Source organism: Mobula birostris, chromosome 7 (assembly GCF_030028105.1).
Source record: "Mobula birostris isolate sMobBir1 chromosome 7, sMobBir1.hap1, whole genome shotgun sequence".
Taxonomy (NCBI): Eukaryota; Metazoa; Chordata; class Chondrichthyes; order Myliobatiformes; family Myliobatidae; genus Mobula; species Mobula birostris.
Window position 1 is genome coordinate 18331434 of NC_092376.1, and position 16354 is coordinate 18347787.

General features: G+C 42.2%; 1 protein-coding gene across 1 annotated transcript in view; it reads left to right on the forward strand.

The window, feature by feature from the left end:
* LOC140200666 (cytokine receptor-like factor 2) overlaps window positions 1–16354 on the forward strand; it is a 67083-nt gene that overhangs the window by 13092 nt on the left and 37637 nt on the right. Inside the window, exons 2-3 of the mRNA XM_072264231.1 lie at window positions 4930–5047; window positions 14332–14495. Coding sequence (XP_072120332.1) covers window positions 4930–5047; window positions 14332–14495 — 282 coding nt within the window. The remainder of the gene's footprint in view (window positions 1–4929; window positions 5048–14331; window positions 14496–16354) is intronic.

The following is a 16354-nucleotide window of genomic DNA, read 5'->3' on the forward strand; positions in this document are numbered from 1 at the left end:
ACCTCAATCCGATAGAAAATTTGTAGGCAGAACTGAAAAAGCGTGTGCGAGCAAGGAGGCCTAAAAACCTGACTCAGTTACACCAGTTCTGTCTGGAGGAATGGAACAAAATTCCAGCAACTTATTGTGAGAAGCTTGTGGAAGGCCATCCAAAACATTTGACCCAAGTTAAACAATTTAAAGGCAATGCTACCAAATACTAACAAAGTGTATGTAAACTTCTAATCCACATGGAAAGTGATGAAAGAAATAAAAACTGAAATAAATCATTATCTCTACTATTATTCTGACATTTGACATTCTTAAAATAAAGCTGTGATCCTAACTGACCTAAGGCAGAGAATGTTTTCTAGGATTAAATGTCAGGAATAGTGAAAAACTAAGTTTAAATGTATTTAGCTAAGGTGTATGTAAACTTCTGTCTTCAACTGTACATGGCTCACTTAAAATAAAAACAAACTAAGACTTGCATCGCTTGGCTCTCATGTTTTCCGTTCAATTAGTTTAATATTTTTGAGTTACAAAACATAACCATGGTGACGAGGTATTTCTAAAATGAACCCAAGGTGACTATTTACCTGTTGAAGTGCAACGAGTTGTTCAAATTTAAACACAGCACGGTAAGAAATGGTTGAATTTTTTAAAAAGCATCACATTTTTTTCTTCAGAGTCACACATGTTCTTCACAAAAGTAAACACAACCAAGTAAAAAAAGGCAGAAAATGCAAAATTCATGAAAGGCAGGAGGAGAAGATAGCAGCGCGACGCAGCGCGTGCAGCTCTCCGGTGAAATGATATTGTATCTGTTAAATATGGGCCGTGGACAATTTTGATTTGATGAAGACAGACGTGAGAAGCAGAGGAACATCTGGAGAAATTTCTGAAATGTCTGGTTTCACTGCCGCTGTTACAGTGTGATCGAGGATCTCCAGAGGGAAGGCCCCAAAATCCTCGGCTTTGCCTGCTGCTGGCGACCGAGGCTGAGGTCGAAGTGTTCGGATAGAGATGGTGCTCGGTACTCGGTGTCGGAGGGCAGATCAGAACTTGAAGTTTTCAGACGACTCAGAGTCGGACTGTGGTCGGGCATGGCAGGGAGAGTTTTCTTCATTCTCCCGTGTGCATGAGGTGTGGGACTTTCGAGAGACTTTGAGCTTTTTTACTGTGCCATGGACTGTTCTTCATCAAGTTATGGTATTGTTGCACTGTTGTAGCTATATGTTATAATTATGTGATTTTATTAGTTTTTCAGTCTTGGTCTGTCCTGAGTTTCTGTGATATCACACCAGAGGAATATTGTATCATTTCTTAATGCATGCATTACGAAATAACAATAAAAGAGGACTGCATGTCCTCATAATCTAATGATCTAAATCTAATAAGCAATGAGTGCTGGGTAATAATAATCATAAAAAATACCAATAATGGCTGGCTACATCTGAAAGACAGACGCGATCAAGAGCACAACTGTTAACTGGCTCATGTATACTGAACTAATTGAGCAGTATTTTGAAGCAAATGAAATAGCCAATGAGAAACGAGTGCCAATTTTGCTGAGTGCTTTGGGTTTAAAGGCATACAGTTTATTTAGAACTGCTAAGTAAGATGCTCCAACAAAACCAGCAGAAGTGAGCTTTGCTGATATCTTGAAAGTAATGCAGAGACATTTAGAAACAAAACCATTGTTAATTGCAGAATGCTTTAGGTTTCATAAGTGGAATCCAAAGGAAGGGGAGCCCATTTCAGTGTACATGGCTGAATTGAAGAGATTATCTGAGCATTACCAATGATGGACTTACTTAAACACTGAGAAATTGTTTAGTTTGTGAACTCATACTAGTTGTACACAACTTACATTTAAAAGAGCAGCAGGAATAGTTGTATTAATGGAAGCAGCAGACTGAGATGCAATTGAATTGCAGTCAGGAATCAAAGTGGGCATGAACAAAATTCAAATGTCTAAACAGGAATCAGCCAGGCTGAGCAAATTGTGTTATTGTTGTAGCAGGAGCTCACACACAACAGACAAATGCAGATTTAAAGGCAAAACTTGAAGAAAATGCAACAAAGTAGGGAACATATGATGAGCATGTTAGGCAGACAAAAATAAATGGATTGTACAGGGGAGAGAAGAAAGATAAAAAGTTGAGCTGCAGTTTCCAAAAGAGCATTAAACTGCATGCTCTTGATGAAGAATCTGACAATGATGAAAGTGACACAGGTCTGGATAGCCTTGGGATTTTAAACGTGAGAAGATTTATGCAAAAAGCTAGCTCTGGTCCACAGGTGAAGATTCTAAGTTGGAGAAAGGTCTATTTTAATGGTATCAGAAATGATATGGCAAGTGTGGATTGGGACAGGTTGTTCTCTGACAAAGGTGTACTTGGAAAGTGCTAGATCTTCAAAAGCACAATTTAAAAAGTATAGAACTTGTATGTCCTTGTCAGAATTAAAGGTAACGATAACAAGTGTAGGGAACCTTGGTTTTCAAGAGATATTGAGGCCCTGGTTAAGAGAAAAAAGGTGCAAAGCAGGTAGAGGCAGGTAGGAACAAATGAGATGCTTATGGATTGCATGAAATGTAAGAGAACACTTTAGAAAGAAATCAGGAAGGCGAAAAGAAGGCAGGAGGTTGCTCTAGCAGACAAGATGAATGAGAATCCTAAGGGATTCTACATGTAACGTGCTGTAAGGATTCACTGCTAATGTAATGGCTTCTTTGTAATGTTCACTGCTGAGGTAACGGTTTCTCTGTAGAAGCAATGTTTGGGTTATGGCTGGAGATAACAGGACTGTGATTATGCATGTTAGCCAATCAGAAATTGTTGCTCTGTCTTGGGAATCTGGAAGGAGGTTTTTTGCAGTCTGTTGTCGAGGAGAGATGAAGAGGGAAGACGCGTGTGGAGAGGGCTTGTAGACCACCAGATGGAGTGGACTGAGATCTGAGGGTCCGAAGGTCGGCGACGCTCGGAGGAGATCGATGATGGAAGAATGACTACTGAGTGAGCTGCAATGTGAACTTTTGACTTTTCCTTGAATTGGGCCCTTTTTTTATTTTCATTACTAACCCTATATTCAGATTAAGATTCATAAAGTTCAGTTATTTAATTGCATATGGTGTATTGTCTGATATTTTGCATTGTGGGTTTGTAACTGGGCAGTACATTGCACAGCATCCACACAAACGTGATTTCTCAGTTTGGCGGGGCCAAAGGCTGTTGCTCCTAGACGAACATGAGCTGGCCGAACCTAAGGGTTACATATAGATATATTACGAGCGAAAGGATAGCAAGGGACAATATTGGTTCTCTGGAAGACCAGAGTGGAAATTGATGTGTGGAGCTAAAATGGAAGGGAGAGATCTTAAATACATTCTTTGCATCTGTAAATACTCAGGAGACAGCTGCTGAGTCTGACATACATCAGTTGTGGGAATATTTTTGGAAAGTATTCTAAGTGACTGCATATGTAAATATTTGGATAGACATGGACTGATTAAGAATGGTCAGCATGGCTTTGTGTTTGGTAGGTCATGTCGAATTAATCTTGTAGAGTTTTTCAAGGAAGTTACCAGGAAAGTGGATGAAGTTAAGATAGTGGATGTTGTCTACATGGACTTTAGTAAGGCATTTGACAAGGTCCAACACAGGAGGCAGGACAAGAAGGTTCATTTGCTCAGGATTCATTTGTGGGAGAAGCCAGAGAGTTGCCTCTCTGAATGGAGGTCAGTGACTAGTGGTGTGCTGCAGGGATCGGTGCTGGATCCTTTATTGTTTGTCATCTGTATCAATAATCTGGATTACAATGTGGTTAACCATTAAATCATGGTTGATTTATGAAAGATCTACAAGGATGTAAGTTGAGAAATTAGTAAATTGGTTTATCATTGTCTCATGTACCAAAGTAGAGTGAAAAATATGTTTTGTATGCCGTTCATATCGATCATTTCATCATATCAGTACATTGAGGCACCACAAGAGAAAACCAGGGCCAGGCAGTTAAAGTGTTAGCTGTCACTGAACTGCAATACAGATACATTTGACCAGTTTTTACAATGCTGTTTACATTGTAAATACATGCTAGTATTTATGTATTTATGCATATTTTATTCTATATTTGTACTTTGACTTCTAACTTTATTTTTATATAATCCTTTATTCTTTGTAATTGTTGAATGGTGTTTTTTAGTTTAGAAAATATTATTTAAAAACCATAAGACCATAAGACACAGGAGGAGAATTAGACCATTCAGCCCTTCAAGTTTGCTCCACCATTCCATCATGGCAGATTTATTATCCCTCTCAAACCCATTCTGCTACCTTCTCCCCATTACCTTTGACCCCCTTACTAATCAAGAGCCTATCAACCTCCTCCTTAAATATACCCAATGACTTGGCCTCCACAGCCTTCCATGACATTGAATTCCACAGATTCCCTGACCTCTGGCTAAATAAGTTCCTTCTCTGTATGACACAGTGATGGTGCCGCAAACGCAGACAGACATCATGCCTAGACTGGTAATCCACTGTTTACAACCTGCCATGGTGATTTGCGAAATAAAAGCAGGTAAAATTCATAATACACCACAAACCTGTCAACCTTTGAGGAAACCCTAACTGTGCCCTTACAACTTTGAAAAGAAAGTCTTGCATTTGTGCTCTAAAGGTACATCCTTGGACTCTTGTCCTAGACCCTCCCACTTTAGGAAGCATCTTCTCCACATCCACTCTATCTGAAGAAGTGACGTTCTTTAAGTAACTGGTCAACTGGTCAGCACAGTGAGATGCAAAATGTTAGAAAACTCATTGTATTAACTGACATTCTTTAAAAAATGGAACTGTTACTTTATGAAATTTATTTTCATTGTATTACGTTTGCACACTTACATTTAAAGTTTAAAACTATCTGTACTTGTGTCTTTGATATTGACAGGGATAAGTGAGACTACTAATCAAATAGAATGTATCTGTGACAACTTGGAACAAGTAAGATGCACATGGAAGCCAAAGGAAAAGGCAGATCATGGCAATAATGACAAGTTTTTTTATTGGTATGTCATTGTCTTGAACATTTCTATAACAGTGTTGAAAGATACAACCAGAAAAATTAATACTGATCAAACATGTGTTTTTACACTAATGCTTTGCTAATCTATTTTGTTCCTCTTCCTCTCTCTAGCATACACCTACACATTCCTGTGGTCAATTACCCCATCACCCTCCCTCCACACACACACACACACACACACACACACACACACACACACACACACACACACACACACACACACACACACACACACACACACACACACATTTTTGGCATGTGGGATGAAACAAGAGAATCTAGAAGAAATCCATGTGTTTGCAGAGGGAGCTCCACTCAGACAACACCTGAAGTCAGGATATGAACTTGATTGGTTGATGGGGTAGCTGTTCTATGAGCTGTGCCACTGTGATATAACATAGAACATTTGTACACTGCCTCTGCCCACAGTGTTATACTGACCTTTTAGCCTACTCTTAGATCAATCCAACTCTTCCCTTCTACATACCATCCATGAGCCTAAATGTCTAAATGTCTAAATGAGCTTAAATGTCACAAATGTATCTACCTCTACCATCAAACCTGGCAGGACGTTTCTGACGAAGGGTCTCGGCCCGAAATGTCGACTGTACCTCTTCCTAGAGATGCTGCCTGGCCTGCTGCATTCACCAGCAACTTTAATGTGTGTTGTTTGAATTTCCAGCATCTGCAGATTTCCTCGTGTTTGAGGACACTTCTGTCATTGTCTTTCTTTCTTCAATCTTTTTCCACCTCCCTGAAATCCGATATTGGCTATTAGCCAATTCTTCCCTGAAGCTCACTCTGTTTTTGATACAGAAATTGTCTTTATGGCAAAGATGCTGATATGGTCTTTTGTTTTTCCCCTTAATCTCTACCTACACGGAGCACAAGGGGAGCATTTTTCAAATGGTTCAAGATGGTGGGTCAGAAGGCTAAAGAAAGCTAAGAAATTCGGTGCAGAGTTTGATGGTGTGATCTGTAAATCACTCCAGTTGAGATAATGCTAATAGAATCTTTAAAAATAAAGAATTGGTTAGGCAGTATTACCAGCATATTGGGAAGGAATTCTGTGCAGTTGCTCCACCTCCCATACCAGACAGTAATGCAATCAGCTAGAATGCCCTCCACGGGACATCTGTAGGAATCTGCGAGTGATTTTGGTGACTTACCAAATCACCTCAAACTCCTCATGAAATATAATTGCTGTCTTGCTCTTAGAGGAGGGTAAAAGGGTCAGCACAGCATCTTGAGCCGAAGGGCCGAGACCGTGCTGTAGTGTTCTATGTTCCATGTTCATTAGCACTGCTTAGTTTGATTTTATAATTCTATTCCATTTGAACCCTCAGTGGAAGCGGCTGAATTCTGCCTCAAGAATTGGACTGAAATCTTAACAGGAAATCCAAAGTAGACAGCTCTGCAAGGTTTCTCGTTCAGAAAACACCTGCAAATTGCATTACCTGAACGCTGCATAAGATTCAAACCATGCTGCACAAGCGGGAGTTGGTAAACACTCACTTATTGCATCTGGTGTTCCCAATGCAGCCTCCTCCTTATGTTAAGACCTGATGGGTTGGGGGGGGGGGGGGGATCAGTCGAGCACCTTCATTCTGTCATCACGACAGCCATGATCTCCCAGTGGACAGCCATTTTAATTCTACTCCCTTTCCCACACTGATATGTCAGTCTACGGCTGCACTGCTACCATGGCGAGGCTAAACACAGATTAGAGCAGCAGCACCTAATATTTCACCTTGCTTTTTGCCTACCTTCCGGCATGAATATTAGCTTCTGTAACCTCTGGTAACCACTCCCCACTGTGCCTCATTCACTCATCAGCCTCATCATCCCTTCCTGTTCCACACCTCCCAAATCTGCCCATTGCCCACACATTCCTCCCTCCAGTTTTCCTCCTCACCTCCTTTCCTTTAATTCTTGGTCCACTGTCCTCTTCCTATCTGATTCCACCTTCTGTAGCCCTTTGTCACATACACATCTCACCTCCCTACTCCTTTATCTTCACACTCCCCCACCCTCACCTGCCTACCATTCCTCCCTCATTTATCACCTACCAGCTATTGCCCATACTATTTTATGCTGGCCGTCTCCCTTAGTCCATAAGGCATAGGAGCAGTATTCTGCCATTCAGCCCATCAAGTCTACTCTACCATTCCACCATGGCTGATTTATTATCCCCCTCAATCCTATTCTCCTGCTTTCTCTCCATAACCTTTGATGCCCTGACTAATCACAAACATATAAACCTCCACTTTAAATACACTCAATGCCTTGGCCTCCACAGCCATCCGTGGCAATGAATACCACAAATTCACCACCCTCTGGCCAAAAAAAAACTTCTCATACTGTCCTTGTATTCTGAGGCTGTGCCCTCTAATCCTAGACTCACCCACTACAGGAAACATCTTCTCCAATTTCACTCTATCTCGGCCTATCAATATTCAATAAGTTTCAGTGAGATACCCCTCATTCTTCTAAACTCCAGCAAGTACAAGCCCAAGATCATCAAACGCTCCTCACGCATTAACCCTTCCATTCCCACAATCATTCTCATGAACCCCATCTGGACCCCTCCAATGCCAGGAACATCTTTTGTTAGATGATGGGCCAAAAACTGCTCACAGTAGTCCAAATGCAGTCTAACCAATGCCTTATAAAGCTTCAGCAATACATCCTTGCTCTTATATTTTGGTCCTCTCAAAATGAATGCTAGCATTCCATTTGCCTTCCTTACTACTGATTCAATCTGCAAGTTATCCTGTAGGAAATCCCACACAAGAACTCTCAAGTCCCACTGCACCCCTGATTTTTGAATTTTCTCCTCATTTGGAAAATAGTTGACACCTTTATTTCCCCTACCAAAGTGCATGACCATGCACTTCCTTACGCTATATTCCATCTGCCACTTCTGTCTCCCAATTCTCCCAATTCTTCCAATCCATCTAAGTCCTTCTACAGACACCCTGCTTCCTCAACATTACTTGCCCCTCCACCTATTTTCGTGTCATCCACAGATTTGGCCATCATCGAAATCATTGACATATAATGTGAAAAGAGGCGGTCAAATACTGACCCCTGTGGAACACCACTAGTCACCATCAGCTAGCCAGAAAAAGCCCCCTTGATTTCCACTCTTTGCCTCCTGCTAGTTAATCACATCCAAAACGTAGAAAACCTGGGCAACACTCTCCAGGACCAGCAGCAGGCTCTCTCCTCTCCAGTAGCAGAGCCATCAAGAGAAAGGCAGCCAGCGCTCACCCTCTGCACTCGCCTCGATATTTTAATTTCCCTCATCCAATTACCCGGCAAACAATGGAAGCTTTAATTGGCAAAATGGAGTCGAACATCGGCTCGCTTGCTTGCCTGCCATGAGGTTTGTTTATGCTGCCTTTGCCTCTCAGAATCCTCTCGGAGAGTGCAGAGTGCTGGAACGTCCAAAAGATCTCCAAACAGCAAATCACAGGCTCCAACAGTTCCAGAAGCTCATTCAAGACAAAATATAAAAGATATAAAAGAAGTGAATTACATGGTTTTGTGATCTATCCAGAGGATGTCAACCGAAGGAGTATTGTACACAGGCGCCATCTTGACTGGAAGTTCAACTGATTAGCTTGGTGAACCAATAGGGCTAGCTGACTTATCTACCATCAGACTTATCAGCTTCCCAAGCATCTCCTCCTTAGTATTAGCAACTGCATTCAAGTTAGTTTAAATTGTCACCTACAGTTCTCACAAAGTTGCCCACGAGGATATTGGTCCCCCTTGAGTTGTCCTGTAATCCGCCTTTTTTTCAGGTGTAAACGTTCTGTGTTTGTGATTCCATTTTCAGAGAACTATGGATTTGTACTCCACTCACTGCATTCTTCCTACATTTGACCTCCCTGTGCAACACCTCACACTTCTCCAGATTAAATCTGCCTTCTTTACCCACATATCTAACTGATCTCTGCCCCTCTATATCCTTTGACAATCTTCTTCATTATTCACAACTCCACCAATTTCAATATCTGCAAACTTACCAATCTGCCCACCTACATTTTCATCCAAGTTATTTTTTATATATCACCAGTGTCTCCAATCAAAGCATTGCATGATATCAGAAAATCGAGCCAGCAGTGTTTGCTGCTGTTGAAATAAGTGAAGCTTCAGACTGTAACAGCGAGCTGTTGGTCTCTCTCTTGCTGTGTCAGGAGCGATATCTCTCTCTGTCATTACTTAGAGAGTGAGCCTGCAGCATGTCGAATGCTGGGATGAACAGTGTTTTTTTTTATGGACTGTAGATCATGGGGTCTCTTTGGAGGCTCTACTATTCCTTGCATGGAAGGATGCTTTTGCTGAGGCAGGTGGGAGGAGGGTGAGTGGGGAGGATTGATGCTTTGCTGCTGCTTGTGTGTGGGAGGGGGGGAGGGGGACTTCTGGTTTCTAATGTTTTTCTGTCATAGTATACATTCCATTGGGGTTCTTTCTTCTGCTTCATGGGTGTCTGCGAAGAGTAAGAATTTCAGGTTGCATACTGTGTACATTCTCTGATATTAAATGGAACCATTAAACCATTGAAACAAGAGATTCCAGAAACAATCCTCCTAGAACACAATTGGTCTCAATCAGAATAACACTCCTCTCCTATCTTCTACAACCAAGCCTACTTTGAATCCTATCTACTAGGTCTTCATGGATCCCATTATCTTTTAGATAAGGGAACTTGTCAGAAGCTTTACTAAGTTCTTTGTAAGCAGACATCCAGTGCTCTACGATCAACCGCCATCTCTGCCACCACCTCAAAAGAAAATCTTGATCAACTCCCTGCTTCGTAACGAAGGGTCTTGGCCCAAAATGTTTTCTGTTCGTTCCCCTCCCCAAGTGTTTCCTGAACTGCTGAGTTCCTCCAGCACGTTTCTTCTTTGTGGCTGAAGCTATTTCCGCTACTCTTTCTTAAATGCCTTACAAATTGTCTTTCTTAAAGTGCTGGCGTAAACAAAGTAAACATTTTATTGGATTCTGCTGCCACCATCCTTTCAGGCATCAACAATATAGCAACTCAATGGATTAAATAAAACCTTATCTTTCCAACAACAATTTTAACGAACTAGTTAGCTTGAAACATCTCTTGCCTGCCAAAGGATAATTAATGTTAACTCTATTTCTCTCTCTACAAATATTATCCAACTTGGAAATAACTTGCAAGATGTGTGGCTCGGGTGGCTGATGGTTGGGTTGAGTTGCTTTCCAGTCTTGGCGGTCCAGCTGCAAACGTTTCATCACCATATCAAGAGACATCTTCAGTGTGCTGTTCACTTGTGCTGTGGCCTTTATATACTTCTCAATCAGTTGGTTGACTGCCATTATGAAAACTCACTTGTGACGTAGGGAGGGTTTTGCTTTCACAAGACAAGATCACAAGACAAAGGAGCAGAAGTAGGCCATTCAGCCCATTGAGTCTGCTTCGCAGCTCCCCCATGAGCTAAACTATTCACCCATCTAGTTCCAATTTCCGGCTTTTTCCCCATATCCCTTGATACCCTAACTAATTAGATACCTGTCAATCTCCTCCTTAAACACCGTCAATGATCGGGCCTCCACAGCCATATGTGGCAACGAATTCCACAAATTCACGACCCTCTGGCTAAAAAAATTTCTCCTCATCTCTGTTTTAACTGGGTAGCCTCTAATTCTAAGACTGTGGCCTCTTGTCCAGGACTCACCCACCAAGGGAAACAACCTTTCCACATCTATTCTGTCCAACCCTTTCAACATTCGAAACGTTTCTATGAGATCCCCTCTCATTCTTCTATACTCTAATGAATGCAGTCCAAGAGCCGACAGACGCTCCTCATATGTTAGCCCCTGCATTCCAGGAATCATCCTCGTAAATCTTCTCTGAACTCTCTCCAACATCGGTATATCCTTTCTAAGATAGGGGGCCCAAAACTGCACACAGTATTCCAAATGAGGTCTCACTAATGCCCCATAGAGCCTCATCAACACCTCCTTACTCTTATACACTATTCCTCTTGAAATGAATGCCAACATAGCATTCGCTTTCCTTACCGCCAATCCAACTTGGTGGTTAACCTTTAGGGTATCCTGCACGAGGATCCCAAGTCCCTTTGCACTTCCGATTTTTGAAGTTTCTCCCCATCTAAATAATAATCTGCCCAATTATTTCTTCTTCCAAAATGTACAACCGTACATTTGTCAATGTTGTATCTCATCTGCCATTTCTTTGCCCACTCTCCTAAACTGACTAAGTCTCTCTGCAACCTTTCCATTTCTTCAACATTTCCTGCTCCTCCACCTATCTTGGTGTCATCCGCAAACTTGGCCACAAAACCATTTAATCCATAATCCAAATCATCGATATACATCGTAAAAAGAAGCAGCCCCAACACCGACCCCTGCAGAACACCACTAGTAACCGGCAACCAATCAGAATAGGATCCCTTTATTCCCACCCTTTGCTTTCTGCCTATCAGCCAATGCTCCACCATTTCAATATCTTTCCTATAATTCCATGGGCTCTCATCTTATTAAGCAGCCTCATATGCGGCACCTTATCGAAGGCCTTTTGAAAATCCAAATACACAACATCCACAGCCTCTCCCTTGTCAATCTTATTTGAGATTACCTCAAAAAATTCCAATAAGTTGGTAAGGCAGGATCTTCCCTTCATGAAACCATGCTGGCTTCAGCCTATCTTGTCATGCACCTCGAGGTATTTCATAACCTCGTCCTTGAGGATTGACTCCAATATCTTTCCAACCACCGATGTCAGACTAATAGGTCTGTAATTTTCTTTTTGCTGCCTCCTTCCTTTCTTAAATAGCGGAACTACATTTGCAACCTTCCAGTCCTCCGGAACCATGCCAGAGTCTATTGTTTCCTGGAAGAACATTTCCAATGCTTCCACAATCTCCAAAGCCACCTCCTTCAGAACCCTTGGGTGCATCTCATTCGGGCCGGGAGACTTATCTATTCTTAGTCCACTTAGCTTCCCAAGCACTTTCTCTCTAGTTATATTGACTGTACCTAATTCTATTCCCTGATACCTCTGGCTATCAGGTATATTGCTCATATCTTCCACTGTGAAGACTGATGCAAAATACTCATTCAGTTCCTCCACCATCTCTTTGTTATCCATTATAATTATTCCAGCATCATTTTCAATCGGTCCCATATCTACCCTTGTCACTCTTTTACTCTTCATATATTTAAAAAAACTCTTAGTATCCTTTTTTATGTTAATCGCCAACTTCCTTTCATAATTCATCTTTTCTTTCCTAATGACTTTCTTAGTTTCTTTCTGTAAGTTTTTAAAGGTCTTCCAGTCCTCATTTTTCCCACTAATTTTTGCTTCCTTGTACGCCGTTTCTTTTGCTTTTATTTTTGCCTTAACCTCTCTCGTTAGCCACATTTGTGCCATTTTTCCATTCATGATTTTCTTTTTTCTTGGAATATATTTTTCCTGCATTTTCCTTATTTCTTGTAGGAATTTCATCCAATTCTGCTCTGTCGTCCCTCCATTTAGTTCACTTTTCCAATCGATTTGGGCCAGTTCCTCTCTCATACCACTGTAATTTCCCCTGTTCCACTGAAATATCGATACACCTGATACCAGCTTCTCCTTTTCAAATTTGAGACTGAACTCAATCATATTATGATCACTACTTCCAAGAGGTTCCTTTACCTCCAGCTCCCTAATTGCCTTAGGTTCGTTACACAGCACCCAATCCAAAACAGCCGGTCCTCTGGTGGGCTTCTGGACAAGTTGCTCCAAAAAGCCATCCTGTAGGCATTCTACAAACTTCCTCTCCTGAGATCCATTACCTTCCTAACTTTCCCAATCCACTTTCATATTAAAATCCCCCATCATTATCTTGACATTGTCCTTCTGACATGCTTTTTCTATTTCCAGCTGCAACTTGTAGTCCACATCCCGACTGCTGTTTGGAGGCCTGTATATAACTGCTATTAGTGTCTTTTTACCCTTGCCATTTCTTAATTCTACCCATAAGGGTTCTACCTCTTCTGATCCTATGTCCCTTCTTTCTATTGATTTGATATCGTTACTTACCATCAGGGCCACGCCACCCCCTTTACCTACCTTCCTATCCTTCCTGTACACTGTGTATCCTGGGATATTCAGCTCCCAATCACATCCATCATTTAGCCATGACTCGGTGATGGCCACAATGTCATACCTTTTAACCTGTAGCTGTGCAGCAAGGTCATCCACTTTATTTCTAATGCGTGCATTTAAGTACAGTACATTTAGATCGGTACCTGTTGCCACTTGTGCTATATATCTATTTTGCAGCAAATTATCCTGTATATTCACCGGCCTGTCCTTCTTACCATCTTTGCTGCACAGTATTTTTGACTTACTTCTATTTTCCTCTTCCTCAATCCTAACACCTTGGTTTCCTTCCCCTTGCCAACTTAGTTTAAACCCTCCCTAACAGCTATATTAAACAATCCCGCTAGGATATTAGTATCTTTTGAGTTCAGGTGTAATCCATCTTTTTTGTACAAGTCATGCCTTCCCCAAAATAGATCCCAATGATTCAAGAATTTGAAACCCTGCCCCCTGCACCAGTTACTTAGCCACACATTCATCTGCTTAATTTTGCTATTCTTACCATCATTAGCGTGCAGCTCAGGCAGCAATCCTGAAATTATTACTCTGGAGGTCCGGCTTTTCAATTTTCTTCCTAGCTCCCAGTAATCTTTCTTCAGGACCTCCTCTCTTTTTCTGTCTATATCATTGGTACCTACATGTACCAAGACTTCCGGCTGCTCGCCCTCTCTCCTCATGGTGAACTCTGTGCGTTGTCTGGAATTTTGCCCAAATTGACTTATAGATAGGATCGAGGTCAACATATCTGTTTATATAGAATTGTTTGCAGAAATCCATGCTTCAGAAGTATATAAAGGCCAAGCATTCAGACACACCACAAGTGAACAGCACAATGATGTTGTCTCCATGTATGGTGACGAAACTTTTGCAAATGGATTGCCAAGATTGGAGAACTCAACCCAACCATACTGTCCAATTCACAAGCAATTCCAATATTTCCTGTTTTTATGTTATTTTTGAAACTTCTTCAAGACTTATTTCCTGTTAAACTCCTTAGCACCTTGATAGAACAACGTTGAACATTTCCCATTCTTGCCATTGCATGAATCTAACAAAAGAAGTGAATGCGCAACGTATTCAGCTAACACAGTTCTCTATGTATGTGAATATTCCCACAGGTTTGTGAAAAGAATGTTTCAAAACAAATGCAACTTAACTGAAGGGAAACAGAGATGTGAACTGGAAGTAAGAAAGAAAAACAATAATTGGTTGTGCTTATACATAAGCACCTCCAACAGTCAGTCAATGATGCCTATGAGCTGCTTCCAAGTGAAGGACCACGGTATGAAGTACACACCTATATTGTATGTAAGCTGACTTCCATATTTATGTTTCTCAAATACCCCTTTTTGATCTATACACATTATAACGTATGTGCTATTGCTGATAGTTTTTGAAAATTACTTTGATGAAGGAATGCTGGCGGAAGAGTGGAGTGACATTTGCAAATTTTCGGTCTTCCAGAATCATTCCAGAATGTACTGATTTTTGAAAGATCATTAGTAACACCTCCACAATCTCTTCAGCTACCTCTTTCTAAACCCTGGTGTTCCTCCCCTTCCCTTTCTTCCAGAGACTTCTACTTTCTCCTATCAGATTCCCCTTCTCCAGCCCATTATCTCTTTCGCCAATCAACTTCCCAGCTCTTTAGTTCACCACTCCCGCTCTCCCAGTTTCACCTATCACCTCAACACACATAAAAATTGCTGGTGAATGCAGCGGGCCAGGCAGCATCTATAGGAAGAGGTACGGTCGACATTTCAGGCCGAGACCCTTCGTCAGGACTAACTGAAAGAAGAGCCAATAAGAGATTTGAAAGTGGGAGGGAGAGGGGGAGATCCAAAATGATAGAAGAAGACAGGAGGGGGAGGGATGGAGCCAAGAGCTGGACAGGTGATAGGCAAAAGGGGTATGAGAGGATCATGGGACAGGAGGCCGAGGGAGAAAGAAAAGGAGGAGGCGGGAAGCCCAAAGGATGGGCAAGGTGTATAGTGAAAAGGGACAGAGGGAGAAAAAGGAGAGAGAGAGAAAAAGAATGTGTGTATATAAATAAATAACAGATGGGGTACAGGGGAGGTGGGGCATTAGCGGAAGTTTGCAAAGTCAATGTTCATGCCATCAGGTTGGAGGCTACCCAGACGGAATATAAGGTGTTGTTCCTCCAACCTGAGTGTGGCTTCATCTTTACAGTAGAGGAAACTGTGGATAGACATGTCAGAATGGGAATGGGATGTGGAATTAAAATGTGTGGCCACTGGGAGATCCTGCTTTCTCTGGCGGACAGGGCGTAGGTGTTCAGCAAAGCGGTCTCCCAGTCTGCGTCGGGTCTCGCCAATATATAAAAGGCCGCATCGGGAGCACCGGACGCAGTATACCACCCCAGCCGACTCACAGCCCATCAAAGCCCATCAAACCTGCACACATGGGGCAAGGCAGAGTCATCTGCATGCCCACTGTGCTCCAAGAGAGGAACCCTGGAGCACATCCTCAGCGGCTGCGCGAGGGCACCTGGTGAGGGACGGTACAGGTGGAGGCATGGTCAGGTCCTGAAGACCATTGCTGAAGCCGTCAGCGCAGGAGTTGAGTGGGCAAAGCGGTCCCGACCCTCCAAGCAGACCATTGCCTTTGTCAGAGCTGGCGAGCAGCCAATACCTGCCAAAAGAACATCTGCAGGCATCCTGACCTCTGCAAGGGACTGGCAGCTGTTAGTGGACCTCGAATGGCAGCTGCAGTTCCCCAACCATATTGCAGCCAACACCTACGCTCTGTCCGCCAGAGCAAGCAGGATTTCCCAGTGGCCACATATTTTAATTCCACGTTCCATTCCCATTCCGATATGTCTATCCATGGTCTCCTCTACTGTAAAGGTGAAGCCACACTCAGGTTGGAGGAGCAACACCTTATATTCTGTCTGGGTAGCCTCCAACCTGATGGCATGAACGTTGACTTCTCAAACTTACGCTAATGCCCCACCTCCTCCTCGTACCCCATCTGTTATTTATTTATATACACACATTTTTTTTCCCTCTTTCCTTTTTCTCTCTCTGTCCCTCTGACTATACCCCTTGCTCATCCTCTGAGCATTTCTCCCCCTCCCCCTTTTCTTTCTCCCTGGGCCTCTTGTCCCGTGATCATCTCATA